Source organism: Argentina silus, assembly GCF_951799395.1.
Source record: "Argentina silus genome assembly, chromosome: 8".
Lineage (NCBI taxonomy): Eukaryota > Metazoa > Chordata > Actinopteri > Argentiniformes > Argentinidae > Argentina > Argentina silus.
Window position 1 is genome coordinate 281053 of NC_139662.1, and position 18245 is coordinate 299297.

General features: G+C 42.5%; 1 protein-coding gene across 1 annotated transcript in view; it reads left to right on the forward strand.

The window, feature by feature from the left end:
- Positions 1-6637: 6637 nt before the first annotated feature.
- LOC310808831 (cytochrome P450 3A19-like) overlaps positions 6638-18245 on the forward strand; it is a gene marked incomplete at both ends in the record, with an annotated part of 73458 nt that continues 61850 nt past the window's right edge. Inside the window, 1 exon segment of the mRNA XM_083675932.1 lies at positions 6638-6686. Coding sequence (XP_083532058.1) covers positions 6638-6686 — 49 coding nt within the window.

An 18245-nucleotide genomic window follows, 5' to 3' on the forward strand; every position in this document is an offset into this window, starting at 1 on the left:
GGTTAGGGTTAGGGTTAGGGTTAGGGTTAGGGTTAGGGTTAGGGAAGTTTATAGCTAGAGTTAGGGTTAGGGTTAGGGTTAGGGTTAGGGTTAGGGTTAGGGTTAGGGTTAGGGTTAGGGTTAGGGTTAGGGTTAGGGTTAGGGTTAGGGTTAGGGTTAGGGTTAGGGTTAGGGTTAGGGTTAGGGTTAGGGTTAGGGTTAGCTTGCGAAGACCTAAAAAACACAAGCAGCCCGTGAGTTATTATGGGAGAGACTGTTTTAATCAAGTTTGAAGCCATAGTTAGGGTTAGGGTTAGGGTTAGGGTTAGGGTTAGGGTTAGGGAAGTTTATAGCTAGAGTTAGGGTTAGGGTTAGGGTTTAGGGTTAGGGTTAGGGTTAGGGTTAGGGTTAGGGTTAGGGTTTAGGGTTAGGGTTAGGGTTAGGGTTAGGGTTAGGGAAGTTTATAGCTAGAGTTAGGGTTAGGGTTAGGGTTAGGGTTAGGGTTAGGATTAGGGTTAGGGTTAGGGTTAGGGAAGTTTATAGCTAGAGTTAGGGTTAGGGTTAGGGTTAGGGTTAGGGAAGTTTATAGCTAGAGTTAGGGTTAGGGTTAGGGTTAGGGTTAGGGTTTAGGGTTAGGGAAGTTTATAGCTAGAGTTAGGGTTAGGGTTAGGGTTAGGGTTTAGGGTTAGGGTTAGGGTTAGGGTTAGGGTTAGGGTTAGGGAAGTTTATAGCTAGAGTTAGGGTTAGGGTTAGGGTTAGGGTTTAGGGTTAGGGAAGTTTATAGCTAGAGTTAGGGTTAGGGTTAGGGTTAGGGTTTAGGGTTAGGGTTAGGGTTAGGGTTAGGGTTAGGGTTTAGGGTTAGGGTTAGGGTTAGGGTTAGGGTTAGGGAAGTTTATAGCTAGAGTTAGGGTTAGGGTTAGGGTTAGGGTTAGGGTTAGGGTTTAGGGTTAGGGTTAGGGTTTAGGGTTAGGGTTAGGGTTAGGATTAGGGTTAGGGTTAGGGTTAGGGTTAGGGTTAGGGAAGTTTATAGCTAGAGTTAGGGTTAGGGTTAGGGTTAGGGTTAGGGTTTAGGGTTAGGGTTAGGGTTAGGGTTAGCTTGCGAAGGCCTAAAAAACACAAGCAGCCCGTGAGTTATTATGGGAGAGACTGTTTTAATCAAGTTTGAAGCCATAGTTAGGGTTAGGGTTAGGGTTAGGGTTAGGGTTAGGGTTTAGGGTTAGGGTTAGGGTTAGGGTTAGGGTCAGGGAAGTTAGGGTTAGGGTTAGGGTTAGGGTTAGGGTTAGGGTTAGGGTTAGGGTTAGGGAAGTTTATAGCTAGAGTTAGGGTTAGGGTTAGGGTTAGGGTTTAGGGTTAGGGTTAGGGTTAGGGTTAGGGTTAGGGTTTAGGGTTAGGGTTAGGGTTAGGGTTAGGGTTAGGGTTAGGGAAGTTTATAGCTAGAGTTAGGGTTAGGGTTAGGGTTAGGGTTAGGGTTAGGGTTAGGGAAGTTTATAGCTAGAGTTAGGGTTAGGGTTAGGGTTAGGGTTTAGGGTTAGGGTTAGGGTTAGGGTTAGGGTTAGGGTTTAGGGTTAGGGTTAGGGTTAGGATTAGGGTTAGGGTTAGGGAAGTTTATATCTAGATTTACAATGACTGCTTAGTCTGTATTGCACTGGCCTATAGTATACCCTCCCTTCTATTTCAATAAATCAAGGAGAATGTATACATTGTGTTTGTCCTTTTCTTTGTGTCTGAACATCCACACACACACACACACACACACACACACACACACACACACACACACACACACACACACACACATATATATATATATATAAACTTACTATAATAAATAATGACATAATATTTCATACCAAAAGTGCTGATGTAAAAGGAAAAAGTGCTTAAATCCATCCTAAAGACACACTGTAAAACACACAAAATCTCTTATAAGTGCTAATTTTCAAAGTGCTAAAATACACCAATCACACACGTGATAATGAAAAGGAGAAAGAGTAAACTCTTTCTCTATATAGTGTAATAAAATAATAAATCATCACATACATTCTGATATAAAAAGTGCTGATGTAAAGGGAGTATAAATAAATAAGGTGTATCACCTCTATAAATTAACACATATATACATTTACATATACATACACAACAATTGAAACCCACAATCACTCACACTGACACGTGATCTGTTAAAATCTTTTATTTAGCCCTGTGGGTTCGATGGTTCGTAATAAATGTATCCATCTCCTTTCATTTGCTCTCCGCTGCTCAACGGTCCATAAACTGTTTGATTGCAGTCCTGATATGCTGAGGTGAGTGATGGAGTGCTCTTGGAAGTGTGTGACTATGTGTGTTTGTAGTTGACCTTTTTTAATGTTGTACAGGTGCTGTTTCAATCGTGTTTCTATGGTGTGTGCTGTTTCCCCTATGTAGTGTTTGTGACAAAGTGTGCATGTGATAATATAAATGACGTTGGTGGATGTTAAAGTGAATGAGTCTAAAATAGGGGATGAGGTGCGACTGTGGGGATTACTAATGTATTTTCTCTGTCTAAAGTGAGTGGTATGAGGGTGAAGGGGTTGTGTCAATGTCCTGCTGAATCTTGAGTGAACCAAAATGTCTAGTAGATTTTTATTTTTACGGTAAGCTGAAATGATCTTGTATGATTGTAGAGGTGCAAAGGTTTGTTGGCTGGTGACAAAGTTGTGTTTGAGAGTCTGATGTAAGATTTTTGTTCTATGTGAAAATGTGGTTACTAAGGGAATCAAGATGCTAGGTTGGGTCGGGGGAACCAAAGGGGGGGAAAGAGAGTGGGGAATAGGAGTAGGGTTAAGGTTAGGGGGGGAAAGAGAGTGGGGAATAGAAGTAGAGTTAAGGTTGGAGGGAGGAAGAGAGTGGGGAATAGAAGTGTAGGCTGGGTTGAGGCCAGTGTTAAGATTAGGATCAGGGCATGGGTTGGGGTAGGGGTTAGGGTTAGGGTTGTGGTTAGGGTTGGGGTTAGAGTTGGGGTTAGGGTCAGGGTTATTGTTAGGGTTAAGGTTAGGGTTAGGGTTAGGGTTAAGGATAGGGTTAAGGTAAGGGTTGGGGTTAGGATCAGAAGGGTTAGGATTAGAATCAGGGCCTAGGTTGGGGTTGGGGTTAAGGTTAGGGTTAGAGTTGGGATTAGGAATAGGGTTAGGGTTAGGGTTAAAATTAAGGTTAGGGATAGGGTTAAGGTTAGGGTTAGGGTTAAGGTTAGGGTTAGGGTTAGGGTTAGGGTTAGGGTTAAGGTTAGGGTTAGGGTTAAGGTTAGGGTTAGGGTTAGGGTTAAGGTTAGGGTTAGGGTTAAGGTTAGGGTTAGGGTTAAGGTTAGAGTTAAGGTTAGGGTTAGGGTTAGGGGTAAGGTTAGGGTTAGGGTTAGGGTTAGGGTTAGGGTTAGGGTTAAGGATAGGGTTAAGGTTAGGGTTAGGGTTAAGGTTAGGGTTAGGGTTAAGGTTAGGGTTAGGGTTAGGGTTAGGGTTAAGGTTAAGGTTAAGGTTAGGGTTAGGGTTAGGGTTAGGGTTAAGGTTAGGGTCAGGGTTGAGAATAGGGTTAGGGTTAGGGTTAGGGTTAGGGTTAGGGTTAAAGTTAGGGTTAAGGTTATGGTTATGGTTAGGGTTAGGGTTAGGTTCAGGGTTAGGGATAGGGTTAAAGTTAGGGTTGGCGGCATGGTTAGAGTTACGGTTAAGGTCAGGGTTGGTGTCAAGGTCGGTGTGTGTTGTGTATGAATGAAGTCGGTTAATGTGTGTGTGTGTTTGTGCATGGTGGTCTGTCCGGATGGGAGAGAGGGCAGCCAATGTGCTGGTCTTGATTGTACGGAGGAAGCGTTTGGAATATCCTCTCTGTCTAAGTGCTTTAAATAAGGTTTGAATGGCTTCGTGCAAATGTGTCTGGGTGGAGGATATTCTATAGTAGCGTATGATTTGTGGGTTAGGGTTAGGGTTAGGGTTAGTTTACTATGCCTTTGAATGTATGTTTTGGGTGGTAGCTGTGTTTATGTAATAGTGCATGTGTGTCTGTCGGTTTGAAGTAGACCTTAGTCAATAATGTTTTCTGTGTTGAATTGATCTGATTAAAATAAACTGTGGTGTCCAGGAAATTAATTTCTTGTGGGTGTATGCTGTGTTTGAGTTTTATAGACGAATGGTGCGAGTTTAAAATGTTTATGAATTCTGTGAATAAATCTATATGGTGTGGCCATGCTCCTATAATGTCATCTAGAAATCTGTAATAGAAACTGGGTTGGTGGGGGCATTTGGCTAGTGCCTCTCTCTCCCATTCGGACATGTATAAGTTGGCGTATGAGGGTGCATATCGTTGGCCCATGGCTGTTCCCTCTACCTGTAAATATTGTTTATCGTCAAAAGTGAAATTATTGCCTGTAAGACTAATCTCCAATAGTTGTAAGAGTTCAGTTTCGGGTCTATTCTTATCTGGGTGTTTATGAAAGATATTCCTAACTGCATTTATTCCTGTGTGTGTATTTATGTTGGTGTATAAACTATCGATATCTATAGTGAATATGTAAGCCTGGGAGGGAACAACCATGGGTTGGATTTTGTGTAAGAAGTCGTAGGTGTCTTTCAGGTAGCTGGGGTGCTTGGTGGAGAGAGGGTTAAGATGATGGTCTATGTATTGTGCAATGTGGTATGATTCGCTGTTGCAGTCTGAAACTATCGGTCTACCAGGAGGAACTTCAAAGGGAATAGTCCAAGTCTCAGGTTCCTTATGAATTTTCGGAAGTAAGTAAAATTGTCTGGGTCTGGGGTCGTCCGGTCCGAATAAAAAGTCTCTTTGTTTTCGTGTAATGTATTTCTTTTCGTATATGGTCTGTATGACTTGTCGTAGTTGTGTTTGTGTCTGTTTTTGTATATTGTTGTCTATGTGTTTGTAATATCTAGTGTTTGATAATTGTCTGTTCGCTTCTAATAGGTATTGGTGTTTATCCATTATGACAATTTTGGAGCCTTTGTCTGCTGGTTTTATAATGATGTGTGGGTTACTTTTCAATGTGTGTATGGCGTTCCTTTCTGTTGCTGTAATATTGTCTGGCATGTCTGGTAGTATGTGATAGTTAGATAATGTATGTAGGTTTGTTCTAATCAGTTTCTGAATGTGTCTGTCTACTTGGCTGAGTTTAGGCTCCCAGGTGGAGGGGTAGGTGAGTGGTGTGTATTTGTGATTGGGTTGGTAGTCAAAATAGTCCAATAATTTGCATCGTCTGTGAAAGTGGTGAATGTCCCTTTGGAGTTCCTCCTGGTCATGTTTGTTGGGTCGAGGGATGAACGTCAACCCTCTCTCCAGTAGCTTGATCTGGGGTGCTGTGGGGTGAAAAGATTTAGAAAGATTTAAGATATTTGAGGGAGGAAAAGAATAAAGAGAAGGGGGAAGGGGGGAGGTTGTTGTTAGGGGTAGAGGGGGGGAAGAAGAGGTGGGGGTTGGGGTTTCTTCTCCTACTGCTCCAGTAGGGGGAGCTACGGGCTGGGGAAGAAAGGTGTTTGGCAATGTATGTGTGGAAGTGGCGGTAGAGATGTGTGAGTCCAGATTGTGGTTACTGTTTATTATAAATTTAGCTGCTTGCACCAGTGATTAAAAATGGTCTGTGCTGTTGTAGTTGTCCAATGTATATTATCTGGTGTGGTGTAGAATGTGTCCTGGGCTATTTCTGATAAGTGTGGGAGGTGTCTTGTAATGTGTTCATTGATGTATTTCAGATTTGTCTGCTGTTCTGTGGTGAGGTGACGTGAAAACTGAATGACTGGCATGTAAACTGTTGCGTTGGTGTAGACCCTCTTGGCTTCCCTGATCATCCTTGGTAGTTGTTTTAGTGATGTCTGGCGTGCATCGTGATCCTTGTTGTTGAGGCCCACTGAGAGAACCACCAGTTCCACTTGGGGTTGGACGGTGGCCTTCTCCAGGATCCTATAAAAATGATAGATACAGGCCCCTGCATAGCTGTCTACCTGTATACGGTGATTAGTGAATGGGGGGATCCGGCTGAGGTTGGAATCCCCCAACATGATGAATGGTTTGTTACTATTGAAGTTCCACTCCTGAATCTTACGCCCTGGTGTGGCCCGGTGGTATGTTGGAGTGTATACAGTGGTGATGTGTGTGTGTGTTGGAGGTAAATTGGGTTGGTTGAGCGTGCGTGTGGATGTATGCGTATGTGTCTGGGCGTGTGTTCTGTCATCAGTTCGAGGGAGGTCTTTGCTAGGCAATCTCTTAGATATTGAGGGCTCAGATTGGGCCTGTATGGGAAGTTCCCCTTTATGTGGCCCTTTCATCATGGTTGGTTTTGCCCTCGTATTGGATTGCATAGCTTCCGACCTCCTCCTAATGGCGCCACCTGTGGGTGTGAGTGTGAGAGAGTCAAATGTTATGTTATCCGTTATTAGAACTGAAGTGTTTGTCTGTCTGTGTTGTGTGGTGGTCAAGTCAGTGACTGGAACGTGAGTCATGTTTGTTGTGGGTTGACTACTGATCTTGTGGTGGAACTGTGCTCTGATTTCTTTACCTGTGTGATAGGAGGTGGGTTCTTGTGGAGGGGGGGATGGTGGGGGGGATGGTGAAAATTGGAGGGAAAAAGTAGGGGAAAAGTGGCTCTCTGACGAGACAGGTGTAGTTCGAATCGGTGTGCAGATAAGTGATGAGTGATCCTTGGCGCCCGGTAATCCGAAGGCTCCATCCCTCCCCTGGTGACAAGGTGAGGTTGGAGTGGATGTGTGGGTAGATGTCCCTTGTGTGTGTACATGTGATGACTGGTGAGTGTGTGTGGGAGTGGGTGAGTCAGGGGGGATATGAGTGAGCTCTATGCTGGTGTCATGTACTACAGGAGGAGGGAGGTTAGTAGGGGACGTCGACTGTACATGTGATGACTGGTGAGTGTGTGTGGGAGTGTTTATAATTGTGTCCACCCGTGATCTTGTTGTTGAAGTCAGTCTATGTCTGTATCTCTTGTCTGCCCATCTCATGGCAATCTCGAGTGCCATCTTGTTAACTGTGTGGGGGGGCTGTAGGAGTGAATCTATAGTGTTCTGATAATGTGTCTGGAGTATTACCATGATCTTTGCCATCCATTCTGTTGTGCATGTTGTTACATGTGTTTTCGTTTGTTCTGTAGGTGAGGAAGGTTTGATAAAGTCTGTCAGTCTCCTTATCTGTCTCATCATGCCAGCAGGGTAAGTGTGTGTTTTTATAGTCTCATCAGTGATCTCCTTATGATGTATGGCCTGAATGAGTTTGAAATATGTTTTGGCATCCTGTCTCGTGGCCTCATCTGGAGTTTCAGTTCTAGCTGATTGTGTGCTATGTGTTTGCCTGCTGGGTGTGTGTCTATATGTGTGTCTGTTGGCTAATGGTCTGTTCTGTCCTAGTGTAGCGAATGTTTGTCCTTTGAGTGTATGTCTGGATGGTGTTTTCCCTGCTCTACTAGAGAATTGGTGTGATGGTGCAATCGCAGAGTGGTGTATGTGTCTTGTCCTACCGTGGTGTGGTGGTCTAATGTGTGTATAGTTTAAACTCAATAAGGGCTGCATTCTAGGGGTAGGTAGTAATGCTGGTCTAATTCTATTCCTATCATGAGTGATCTCCCCCAATGTATTCAATGCAGCGGATCCACCTCTAACAGGAAGCATAGTGTAGGTTCAATCCAAGGGTATCTGGGCAACAAACAGGCACACACTCAGTATAAGATAGATAGCCGTCTGTTGCCCAGATAGGGTTCTTACCGCCTTGTATCTGCGTGCAGCGTCTACAGCTCCTCCGGGTCTCCAACTCCAGGGACAGGCGTGGTCTCTGTGGACTCAGGTCAGAAGGGTGAGTAATCCTTGTTGGGTCTTTGTGTTATTGTAGTAAGTCTATGAGGCCTGAGTTCCTTCGAGTAATCCTTCCCAGGAGCTAAGACTCCAAAAGTATTGAAAATGGAGGAGATGTTCTGGAGGTGTTCTTACCTGAACCCCCCTATAAGATTAAAACCTCACTTTTATTTGAATTAGTTTAAAAACTGGTTGGCGCCAAAGGAGGCCAAAACTATCAATCCTTAGAAAGAAACAAATTCACTGCATTGAAATATCCCTGACGTTTCGTAGTAAGTTCTACTTCCTCAGAGGGGGTTAGGGTTAGGGTTAGGGTTAGGGTTAGTGTTAGGGAAGTTTATAGCTAGATTTAGGGTTAGGGTTAGGGTTAGGGTTAGGGTTAGGGTTTAGGGTTAGGGTTAGGGTTAGTGTTAGGGAAGTTTATAGCTAGATTTAGGGTTAGGGTTAGGGTTAGGGTTAGGGTTAGGGTTTAGGGTTAGGGTTAGGGTTAGGGTTAGGGTTAGGGTTAGTGAGTTATTGTGGGAAAGACTGTTTTCATCAAGTTTGAAGCCATAGTTTTGGCGCGCCAGCCGTTTCTTTAATTTTGGGGACTATGTGTTTTTCGACCTGGAAATGGCAAAAAAGGCGCGAAAACATGGATTTGTCTCTCCTGCCGCGCACACACTTCCGATAGCTTGCGAAGGCCTAAAAAACACAAGCGGGCCGTGAGTTATTGTGGGAGAGACTGTTTTCATCAAGTTTGAAGCCTCAGTTTTGGCTGGACAGCCGTTTCTTTATTTTTGGGGCCTTTGTATTTTTCGACCTGGAAATTGCAAAAAAGGCACGAAAACATGGATTTGTCTCTCCTGCCGCGCACACACTTCCGATAGCTTGCGAAGGCCTAAAAAACACAAGCAGGCCGTGAGTTATTGTGGCAGAGACTGTTTTCATCAAGTTTGAAGCCTCAGTTTTAGCTGGACAGCCGTTTCTTTATTTTTGGGGTCTGTGTGTTTTTCGACCTGGAAATGGCAAAATAGGCGCGAAAACATAGATTTGTCTCTCCTACCGCGCACACACTTCCGATAGCTTGCGAAGGCCTAAAAAACACAAGCAGCCCGTGAGTTATTATGGGAGAGACTGTTTTCATCAAGTTTGAAGCCATAGTTTTGGCGCGGCAGCCGTTTCTTTCATTTTGGGGCCTATGTGTTTTTCGACCTTGAAATCGCAAAAAAGGCGCGAAAACATGGATTTGTGTGTCCTGCCGCGCACACACTTCCGATAGTTTGCGAAGGCCTAAAAAACACAAGCAGCCCGTGAGTTATTGTGGGAGAGACTGTTTTCATCAAGTTTGAAGCCATAGTTTTGGCGCGGCAGCCGTTTCTTTCATTTTGGGGCCTTTGTGTTTTTCGACCTTGAAATCGCAAAAAATGATGGAAGTGTGAGATTTAAAAAAAAGCTATTTGTATTTCTGCAAAACTCCCTCGAGACTTCATAGGGCCATTTTAATGTATGTCGACCCAAGAGAGGTTGTCCAGGAGTTTGAGTTTATTTGAATTTATAGTGCAATGCTACCCGAACGTAACAGTGACACTGTATTAGGTAACATTCATAGTGTAACGCTGACATCTGTTTTACTCGTTCCTTCATACTTTAACTGTGTGTCAACTCTCACCAGATCCCCATTGAGATGGACCTACAGAACACTCTGATGCCCATACGGCCCATCAAACTCAAGCTGCTGTTCCGCTGCCAGGAGTCCAACGACAACCAGCTCAAAGCAGACAGCCAGTGATGAGGACCTGCCCTGCTGCAGGTCTCTCAGTTATTATGTTACACATAGATCTAGGATAAGCCCCAACACTGGCTACTTTCAAAAATGGGCTTAAAAAAAAAAAGGGCTTCGCTTTTGCCTTAAATTGAAACTAAATTGGCGCTAATAATTGCACAGTGACCCTAAAATGCACTGTGACTTTTATTCTTTTTTTATGTCTTTTATGCTATTCATGCTCTTTCCTTTTTATCTATTTTAGAATTGAATTGCCTCTGTGTATGAAATGTGCTATATAAATAAACTTGCCTTGCCTTGCCTCGCCTCGCCTCTGGGCTCTGCTGCTACTGTATGCTGCTCTCTTTGTATCTGTCTATTAGTGGAGGTCCAGGACTAGTTGTACAGAGACAGTTGTTGTCTGTCGTCTGCAGTGCAGGGATTTGCATGTGACTTGTGTATGTTTTGTACTCGTCTGGTAGTGGGTCTCTATCATCACGCTAAAAACGTGTGTATAATCACAAACTAAATCATAACATGAGAATGAACAACATGCCATCAAAACATGACAATAAATAGGTGTTAGATTAGATTCAACTTTATTGTCATTGTGCAGAGTACAAGTACAGAGACAACGAAATGCAGTTAGCGTCTAACCAGAAGTGCAAAAAAGCAGAAAAGTGCAATGTGAACAATATATACAGGTAGAACAGTATAAGCAATATATGAGCAGTATAAGTAGTGCAGTATAAGCAGTATATGAGCAGTATAAGCAGTATATGAGCAGTATAAGTAGTGCAGTATAAGCAATATATGTATTAACAGTAACATTATAAGCAGAATAAATATAGAATGCAGTATGAACAGTATAAGCAGTATATGAGCTGTATAAGTAGTGCAGTTACCAATGTATTGGGTCTATCTATGGGTATCGTAGTGCAGCAGTAGTCAAAATGTACCTGCATTTTGTCGGTTGAAGTGCCATCTCATCTGTCATAAGATTTGACTTGTAAAACTGAAAAGTAGGATACAACTAATAGCCTAAATGTATAAACACAGACCACAACCAAAAAACAACATGGGAAAATCGTTTACGCATCCTCTGCAGCAGGAACAGTGCAGAGAAAAAGTATGTACAGTAAACCCCATAACTGAATACACTTCATACGCTTCAGCGCGACACAGAACGCCTATACTGCAACAAAGTAAAAAGATGAGACAGACACGTGTCTTCAATAACTTGCATGTTTAATCAAAATACAAGCATTCGGCACATCGTTAACTTGTAGGAAAGTTTAATCAGGTTTTATCAATTGTATTATTTTAAATGTGAAATAAATAGCATCAGTGCAGAGGCTATAACACACTACAAAAGTCACATTAAATCACGGAAAGTAGGCTAGGCTAATTAACGGAACTATATGAATATACAGCCGGAGCCCAGTCCAGGGTTCTGAAAGCGACAAGTAACAAGTGTGCTCATCAACGGTCTAGATATTAGGCCTATAGGTAACATTTAGTCCTCCACTTTATATCACAGCCAGTATAACGTTTAAAATGACTACAAAACAAAAGCAATATAGTCTACAGTGAACGGCGCATTGTCCATTTGTCATACATGTCCAAACAGACCCGCTCACTTGAATAGGAAAGTAGCGCGGCGGTTCGTTGCTTCAGCAAACCTCTCGATGACTTTACTGTTGAAATCCATCTGTCCCTGGATCAATGCATTTTCAATGGAAAGCATGTCAAGGCCGTTCAGTCGCTGGTGTCTGTTCTGTTCTGACAGATGTATAATGTCTTTGAATCCAGCCGATGCCCAAATAGTCTCCACCAAAAATCATACATGGGAAACAGAACAGCGCATGTTTCGAGGTGGTAGCGGTTAGCCATCTCTTTTTGTCAAACCATTCCTGTTGGCCCTAAACGTTTTATCTCCAACTTCTCTTCCAAAGGCAATGTACTGAACCGCATGGTCAACAAATAATCTACACGATTCATTGTGAAAACTTTAGCTAGCTAGCATTAGCGATAGACGTACAGTAGATGAACTGAATTGCTTTGTGATTATTTCCTGTCATGTCAGACCACGTTAACGACATTAGCGTTTAATAGTTTTTCGCCACCTGTTGCTAGGCAGAATTCATACCCAATATAATTTGCGTGAGGTTTTCCCTGCTTACGCCAATCACGCTCACGTTGTTCCCCTCGCAACGATGGGGCAGAGTGCTCCGCTGCCCCACAGCAGAAAGACGGGACAGAGAGCGCAGTCCGCACACACTAGTAATTACTAGTAATTAGTAATTACTCCAAAAACAGCACTATACGAATTATGAGTCAAGTTCATTATATTTATACACACCAATTTCACCATTTAATCTATTTTGTATTAAATATAAAATACTTATTATTATTACTAATAAAAAATAGGACTAATAATTGTTTCGTATTTGTAATGTACTTTATGAGACTTTATGTTTGTAATGTACTTTATAAAGAAAAAAACCCTGTATATCCCCAAATTTGATTCTATGCAATATGTTTTTTCAAATGTTGTATTTGTCTTGTAGGCTACTTTTGTGTAAGCCGTATATTGTGGGTAAAATGCACTATAAATTCAAATGAACTTAAACTTAAATGTGTATTGCAGTGGAATCCTAACTCGAGATCCGCGTGTAAATCGAATCAATTTCCCATTGACATGAATGCAAGATTTACGCGCGCGGATTTGGAGTTAGGATTCCAACCAAAATGCGTTGCTATTGGTATCATTATGACGTTGATATGTACACAGAATTGAGAATGTTCTGCAATAATACACAAAGTTCTTGAACTTTTAGTTCAGTGGCATAACGAGCTAAGACGCAACCTGAACCTGTGCAATCAGTATTACCAGAGTGAGATATAAAGAGATTATAACCGGAAGATTCGGCGCTTATACACAGCCTACTGACTGAGGTAGGCTAATGTAGGCCAGAGATGTAGTATAGTTGACATATAGTATAGTTTTATAACACTTGTATTTGTAAATACTTGAGACGGCATAGGCCGACTACCTTTACAGCATTTGGACAAGGGACGCGTAAAAATGTCACTGAGAGATATCTGTCACTAGGAGATGATATTCCCATTAAGTCGAATTCAGCGTTGGATATTTCTATATGCCTAAAAACTCACATCTTTAGAAAGGCCTTCCTTTAGGTCCTGTCCTCTTGTTGTTGTTAGTGTTTTGTTTGTGTTTTTGTTTGTGTGTCTATTGCACTCAACTGCACAGGCTTTGAAATTGTCGGCTACAAATGAAAAACACATTCCAAATAAAATATATTTTTTATTATTATTATGAGAGACCTAAATGCATGAATTGAATTAGGGCTATTTTAATTTTGCAGAGGTCTTCTGCTTATTAGCCTATAGGCTCCTACCTGTACCAGGCCGATTCCAGTTAATAAAATGTGCCCATTATATGGCCACTGATATTTGACCTGTTGGCCACAATTGTAGGCTATATTTCAAGGCGTGTCAACAAACATAGCCAGCCAACCCACACTGGAAGCTTTTGCTGACTCTAACATAGGCCTCTGACAGGACCAAGTCACTTCGAACCATTGCATCGAACGCTGATAAGAGTTGTTAGGCAGTGAATTACCATGATAGTCATTCCAAACCCATTATGACGCCAGCCGAACGCACATTATAGATAATAACATTTCTTTGCTGCCAATCGGTGTACTGGTATTTGTTGACTGATTCAGAAGGGCAAACTCAAAGATTGTTATCCCTTTCTCATTTGGGGAATCTTTCTGACATTCCTGTTGCATTATAGTATGGGTGTGTGGAGATTATTTCAATCATTTTTGTTTGTGTTCTATCTACTGTAGGTGCATAAAAACAATGGAGGTGAAAATATATATGAGTATTGAGGATATCAGGAAGGAGCATGAGAGGATTAAGACAGAGAAGGCAGAGTTTGAGAAAAAGATAGAGGAATATGAGAAACAAAAGAGAAGGGACCAAAAAGTTAGGCAGAGGGAGGAGGAGATCCTGGCCAGAAAGGCAGAAAGACTGCAGGAGGACAGGAATGAGTTCAATAGGGAGAGGGAGGAGATGGACAGTGGGATCAAGATCCTCATGATGGAGATTGAGAAAGAGAAGGAGTCCTCAAAGGAGATACTTAGAAAGTCTGAGAAGGCAGAGGCAGAGTTAAATATGATGAGGAAGGAGAGCGTGAAAATCCAAAGAGACGGACAGAAGGTGGAGCAAGAAATGCTCAGGATGTGGAAGGAGAAGGAGACATTTCTCAAGGCCAAGAAACAGATGGAGAAAGAGATGGATAAAAATATGGTGGCAGTCAAGAGGAGAGAGGCCCTGGTGATGGAGGCCGAAGAAAGACTTAAACTGAGCAAGGAAAAAGAGAAGGAAGAGCAGGAGGAGGAGACCTCAAAAGAGATGCTTAGAAAGACAGAGAAGGTCGGAGCAGAGTTGCAAATGATAAAGAAGGAGTGGATGAAAATCAAAAGAGACGGGCAGAAGGTGGAGCAAGAAATGCTTGGGATGTGGAAGGAGAAGGAGACATTTCTCAAGGCCAAGAAACAGATGGAAAAAGAAATGGAGGCAGTCAAGAGGAGAGAGGCCCTGGTGATGGAGGCCGAAGAAAGACTTAAACTGAGCCAGGAAAAGGAGAAGCTAGAGCAGGAAAAGTAGACCTCAATGGAGATGCTTAGAAAGACAGAGAAGGTCGGAGCAGAGTTGCAAATGATAAAGAAGGAGTGGATGAAAATCAAAAGAGACGGGCAAGATGTGGAGCGAGAAATGCTCAAGATGTGGAAGGAGAAGGAGACATTTAAAAAGGATAAGAAACAGATGGAGAAAGAGATAGAGGCCATCAAGAGGAGAGAGGCCCTGGTGATGGTGGCTGAAGAAAGAGCGAAACAGAGTCTGGAAAAAGAGAAGCTAGAACAGGAGAGGGAGACATTGAAGAAGGTGAGCATGGTGACGATTAGAGAGATGGTAGAGAACCTATAGACTAAGTAGATGAAGGTGATTGTTGCTAGTTTTACTATAGCATTTAGTCCATGACCTTCAACTCTCAGTTGAATTTGTCCAATTCTTGTCTCACCTTGCACTCCCCTCTGATGTTACTTTTTTAATTTCAGATGAACGATGGCTCCAGATATGCCCCAACCCTCATGTTCTCGTTGAGAGCGACTCCTCTGATGGCTCAGCTGGTACACAATCAGGCAAACCAGGGGACGAGCCTTTCTGTCAAAAGCCTTGTTGATGTGGCCCTGGCTGAGAGCGTGTGGGGGTGCAGAGATAAGACAGGGGACTGCACATGCCGACACCGTTAGCCTGGAAACCTCAACACAATTGGCCGCTATTTAGTGCTATGTGTGCTTCCCTTTCCCTTCACTCAAATGTTGTGGATGACATGTACATTAAGCTATACACTGGTGCAGGTGTGATGTTATGAGAGCTTTAGCATTTAGCATTTCCTGTGTCCAGGCGTTCTAATCACTTCTAATAGGACAAATGAAGGTACACTTGCCTCATAAGGCTCATTCTTGTTTCATTTGTCCTATTAGCTCCTACTGACCTCACTTTACACAGACACAGAGGAGGAGAGACTCAGACTCATTAGAAGTTTATTACTGGATCAGTTTACAAAACAAAACAAAACTGCATGGAGCGTACAGTACAGCAGAGCTTGGAGTACCAGACATGAACACACACCTCACATGCACACACACATCGGAGCTGTCACAGTGGTATACCTTGGATCACACACAGACACACACACACACACACACACACACACACACACACACACACACACACACACTCACTCTCTCTCAGGGCTGCATGCGGATAGCTCCATCCAGTTTGTTGACCTCTCCATTTATCATGGGGTTCTCGACCAGTGATGTCACCAGGTGGGCAAACTCTGCAGGGTCTCCCAGGCGCGAGGGGAAGAGCACTTGGCGGGCCAGGAATGAACGCACCTTCTCAGGTTAACCCGCCAGGAGAGGAGTGGAGAACAGACCTAAGGAGAGGGAGAGAGAGGTTGTCTGATATGGAGAGGAAGGGGGGGGGGGGAGGAGTGTGTGAAAGAGTGCGTATGTATGTGTGTGTGTTTACTGACTGGGTGCGATGGTGACCACACGGATGTCCATGGTTGCCAGGTCTCGGGCGATGGGTAGAGTCATCCCAACAATACCCCCCTTAGAGGCTGAATACGCAGCCTGACCCACCTACATAGAGAGAGAGTGAGAGTGAAGGAAGGGGCTGTTGAGACAGTGTTTGTGTGTGTGTGTGTGTGTGTGTGTATGTGTGTGTGTGTGTGTGGCGATCTGTTGGTTTTTGTGTGTGATTGGCTGACAGTACTGCAGCATGTTGACCTCTTCCTCACTGCAGGGTCTACTTCAGTTGGAGCAGTCAGAGAGCACAGCCTGGGCCCCTGCAACCAAACATACACCCTGAAATATGGTTTGGACAAAGGATCCCAATGTCAAGATAATATTGCTGTAGGGAGGCTCGTCTATGACACAATACCATGTGGAAATGTCAATGATTTTCTAAAGATGAGTGGATAGTGGATAGTGGATAGTGGATAGTGCCTGGTGAGGTCGCAGACTTCAGGCAGATTGTTGACCTAATACGTAACATTAGTATTTTATTTGGACATTATATGATACTTTTGAAGCCCTGAAATAGTGGGAGTATGTTTACAAATGTTTTTTTAAAAACCCATTGAATTAAAGTTGAGAATCTCTACTTTGACCCCATAATAATTGTTTGATTTCAAATCCAAGTGTAGAGCTAAAAGAACAGAAAATGCTTCCTCTTTCCAATACTTATGAAGAGCACTGTATTCATGTTAATCAGTTGCTTCATTACTGTAATATGTGATGTGTTTTGAACTAGTATTTAGAAATACTGTTTTTAGGAGCCAATGATATAAAACAAGTGCATACATGTAAAGAACATAACACATTTTTAGAGGAGTTCAAATATGTAAAATTCAGTATTACTCGAAAGAAAATATTTGCCCAAAAATATTTGCCCCATAGTCCTTCTTGAATCAATGGGTCTGCAAACTATTAAAACCCGATAGGGATCAAACAGGCAGCAACTATTAGCAGGATGTTAAGATAAAGGCCGACAATAACATCACTGAGTTTTGCCCTCTGCGCAGGGATCCCCTTTCAATCATTCACTAGCCATGGCTTCAACTTCACCTCTCACATACTCTTTCGCCTGTGTTTCATGATCTGAAACACAGGTGTCATGACGGGATAAAATAATCACTTCAGCAGACGTGTCCGGGGTTACTCAGAAGAAGCGATTGAACCTGTAAAGATGGGTTACCTTCCGTACTTCTCCACCGAGACATGGACTCTCCTTGCCTTACTCATCTCTCTGATCGGAGTGTAAGAAGTTTTAATAAAAAATATTATTTGTTAGTTAGTTAGTTGTGATAATACATACAAATGATAGTATTGATAATTACAGTTATCTAACAGTTTCAATGATACCTATGACTTGATCGTTTTGCTTTTGTTTCAAGTCAGATTGTTGATTTATATTTATTCTGACCAGGTATGGATACTGGCCATATGGAATATTCAAAAAACTAGGCATTCCTAGTCTTAAACCCATCCCTTTCCTCGGGACGATAATGGGATATAAGAAGGTTTGTAGAGATTAAGCCCATAAACAACAACATTGTAGACTCATCCATGATGTGTGTTGTTGTGGTGAAAGCCATGGGAGCTGAATATGAATTGTTTTACCCAGAAAAATGGGCAATAAAGCTTTTGAACGAAAACGAAAAGAGAGGAGTGAGAGCCGGTCTGTAGTGGAAAAGGGCCATCATAGACTAAGCCACAGTTCAGGTTTATGACAAGCATTTATGAACTGGCTATTTTTTTTTTTTTTTTTTTTGTTCCCAGGGTGGTTTCACCAATTTTGACACAGAGAGCTTCCAGAAATATGGGAAACTGTGGGGGTGAGTCTGCTAAACTGATCCTGGTTATTGTTAACTATGATGGATATATATATCTCTCAGTGTCTACAGTATACACTCTTAAACCAGGCGGACACCGTGCGATTTTCACAAACACAGACGATCCAACCGACGAAATGGTCTCATACACCAAGACAAATGATCTGTCTTGATGCAAGTACACTGCCCAAGCAACAATTTCATGCTTCCACATTAATAATTTGAATCTGTTATTGAGCGATTTAAGTTTTAAGCTTTTAAGTATTCTGTAGTATGGTCCCAAACACAACTTGTGTGTTGCCAATGTTTGACAACATCCTGGATTCTCATTGGTTGAGGCTCCTATATTGCCTCTGAGCACGTCTCAAACTGCATGAATAAAGAGGAGCCACGACATGTCAGAATTCAAATCGGAAGTGATTGTGTCTTCCCTCCATGTCATTGAAAGGGCAAAAATGTAATTAAAAAAATAAAGAAAAAAAGGGTTCTAAAAGGATTCTTTGGTTGAATAACTCTTATGGGTTCCATTTGCAGTGCCCTGCGTAAGTAATGGTCCAAGCATTTTTTCTTCTTTTGCATTATGCAAATGTCCAAATTAAGCACTCATGTTCAGTATTTGGTCCCCAATCCTTTGTATGCAAAAGTGCAAAAGTCTGTGACCCATTGACCCAACCAGACGCTGGATATCTTCTCT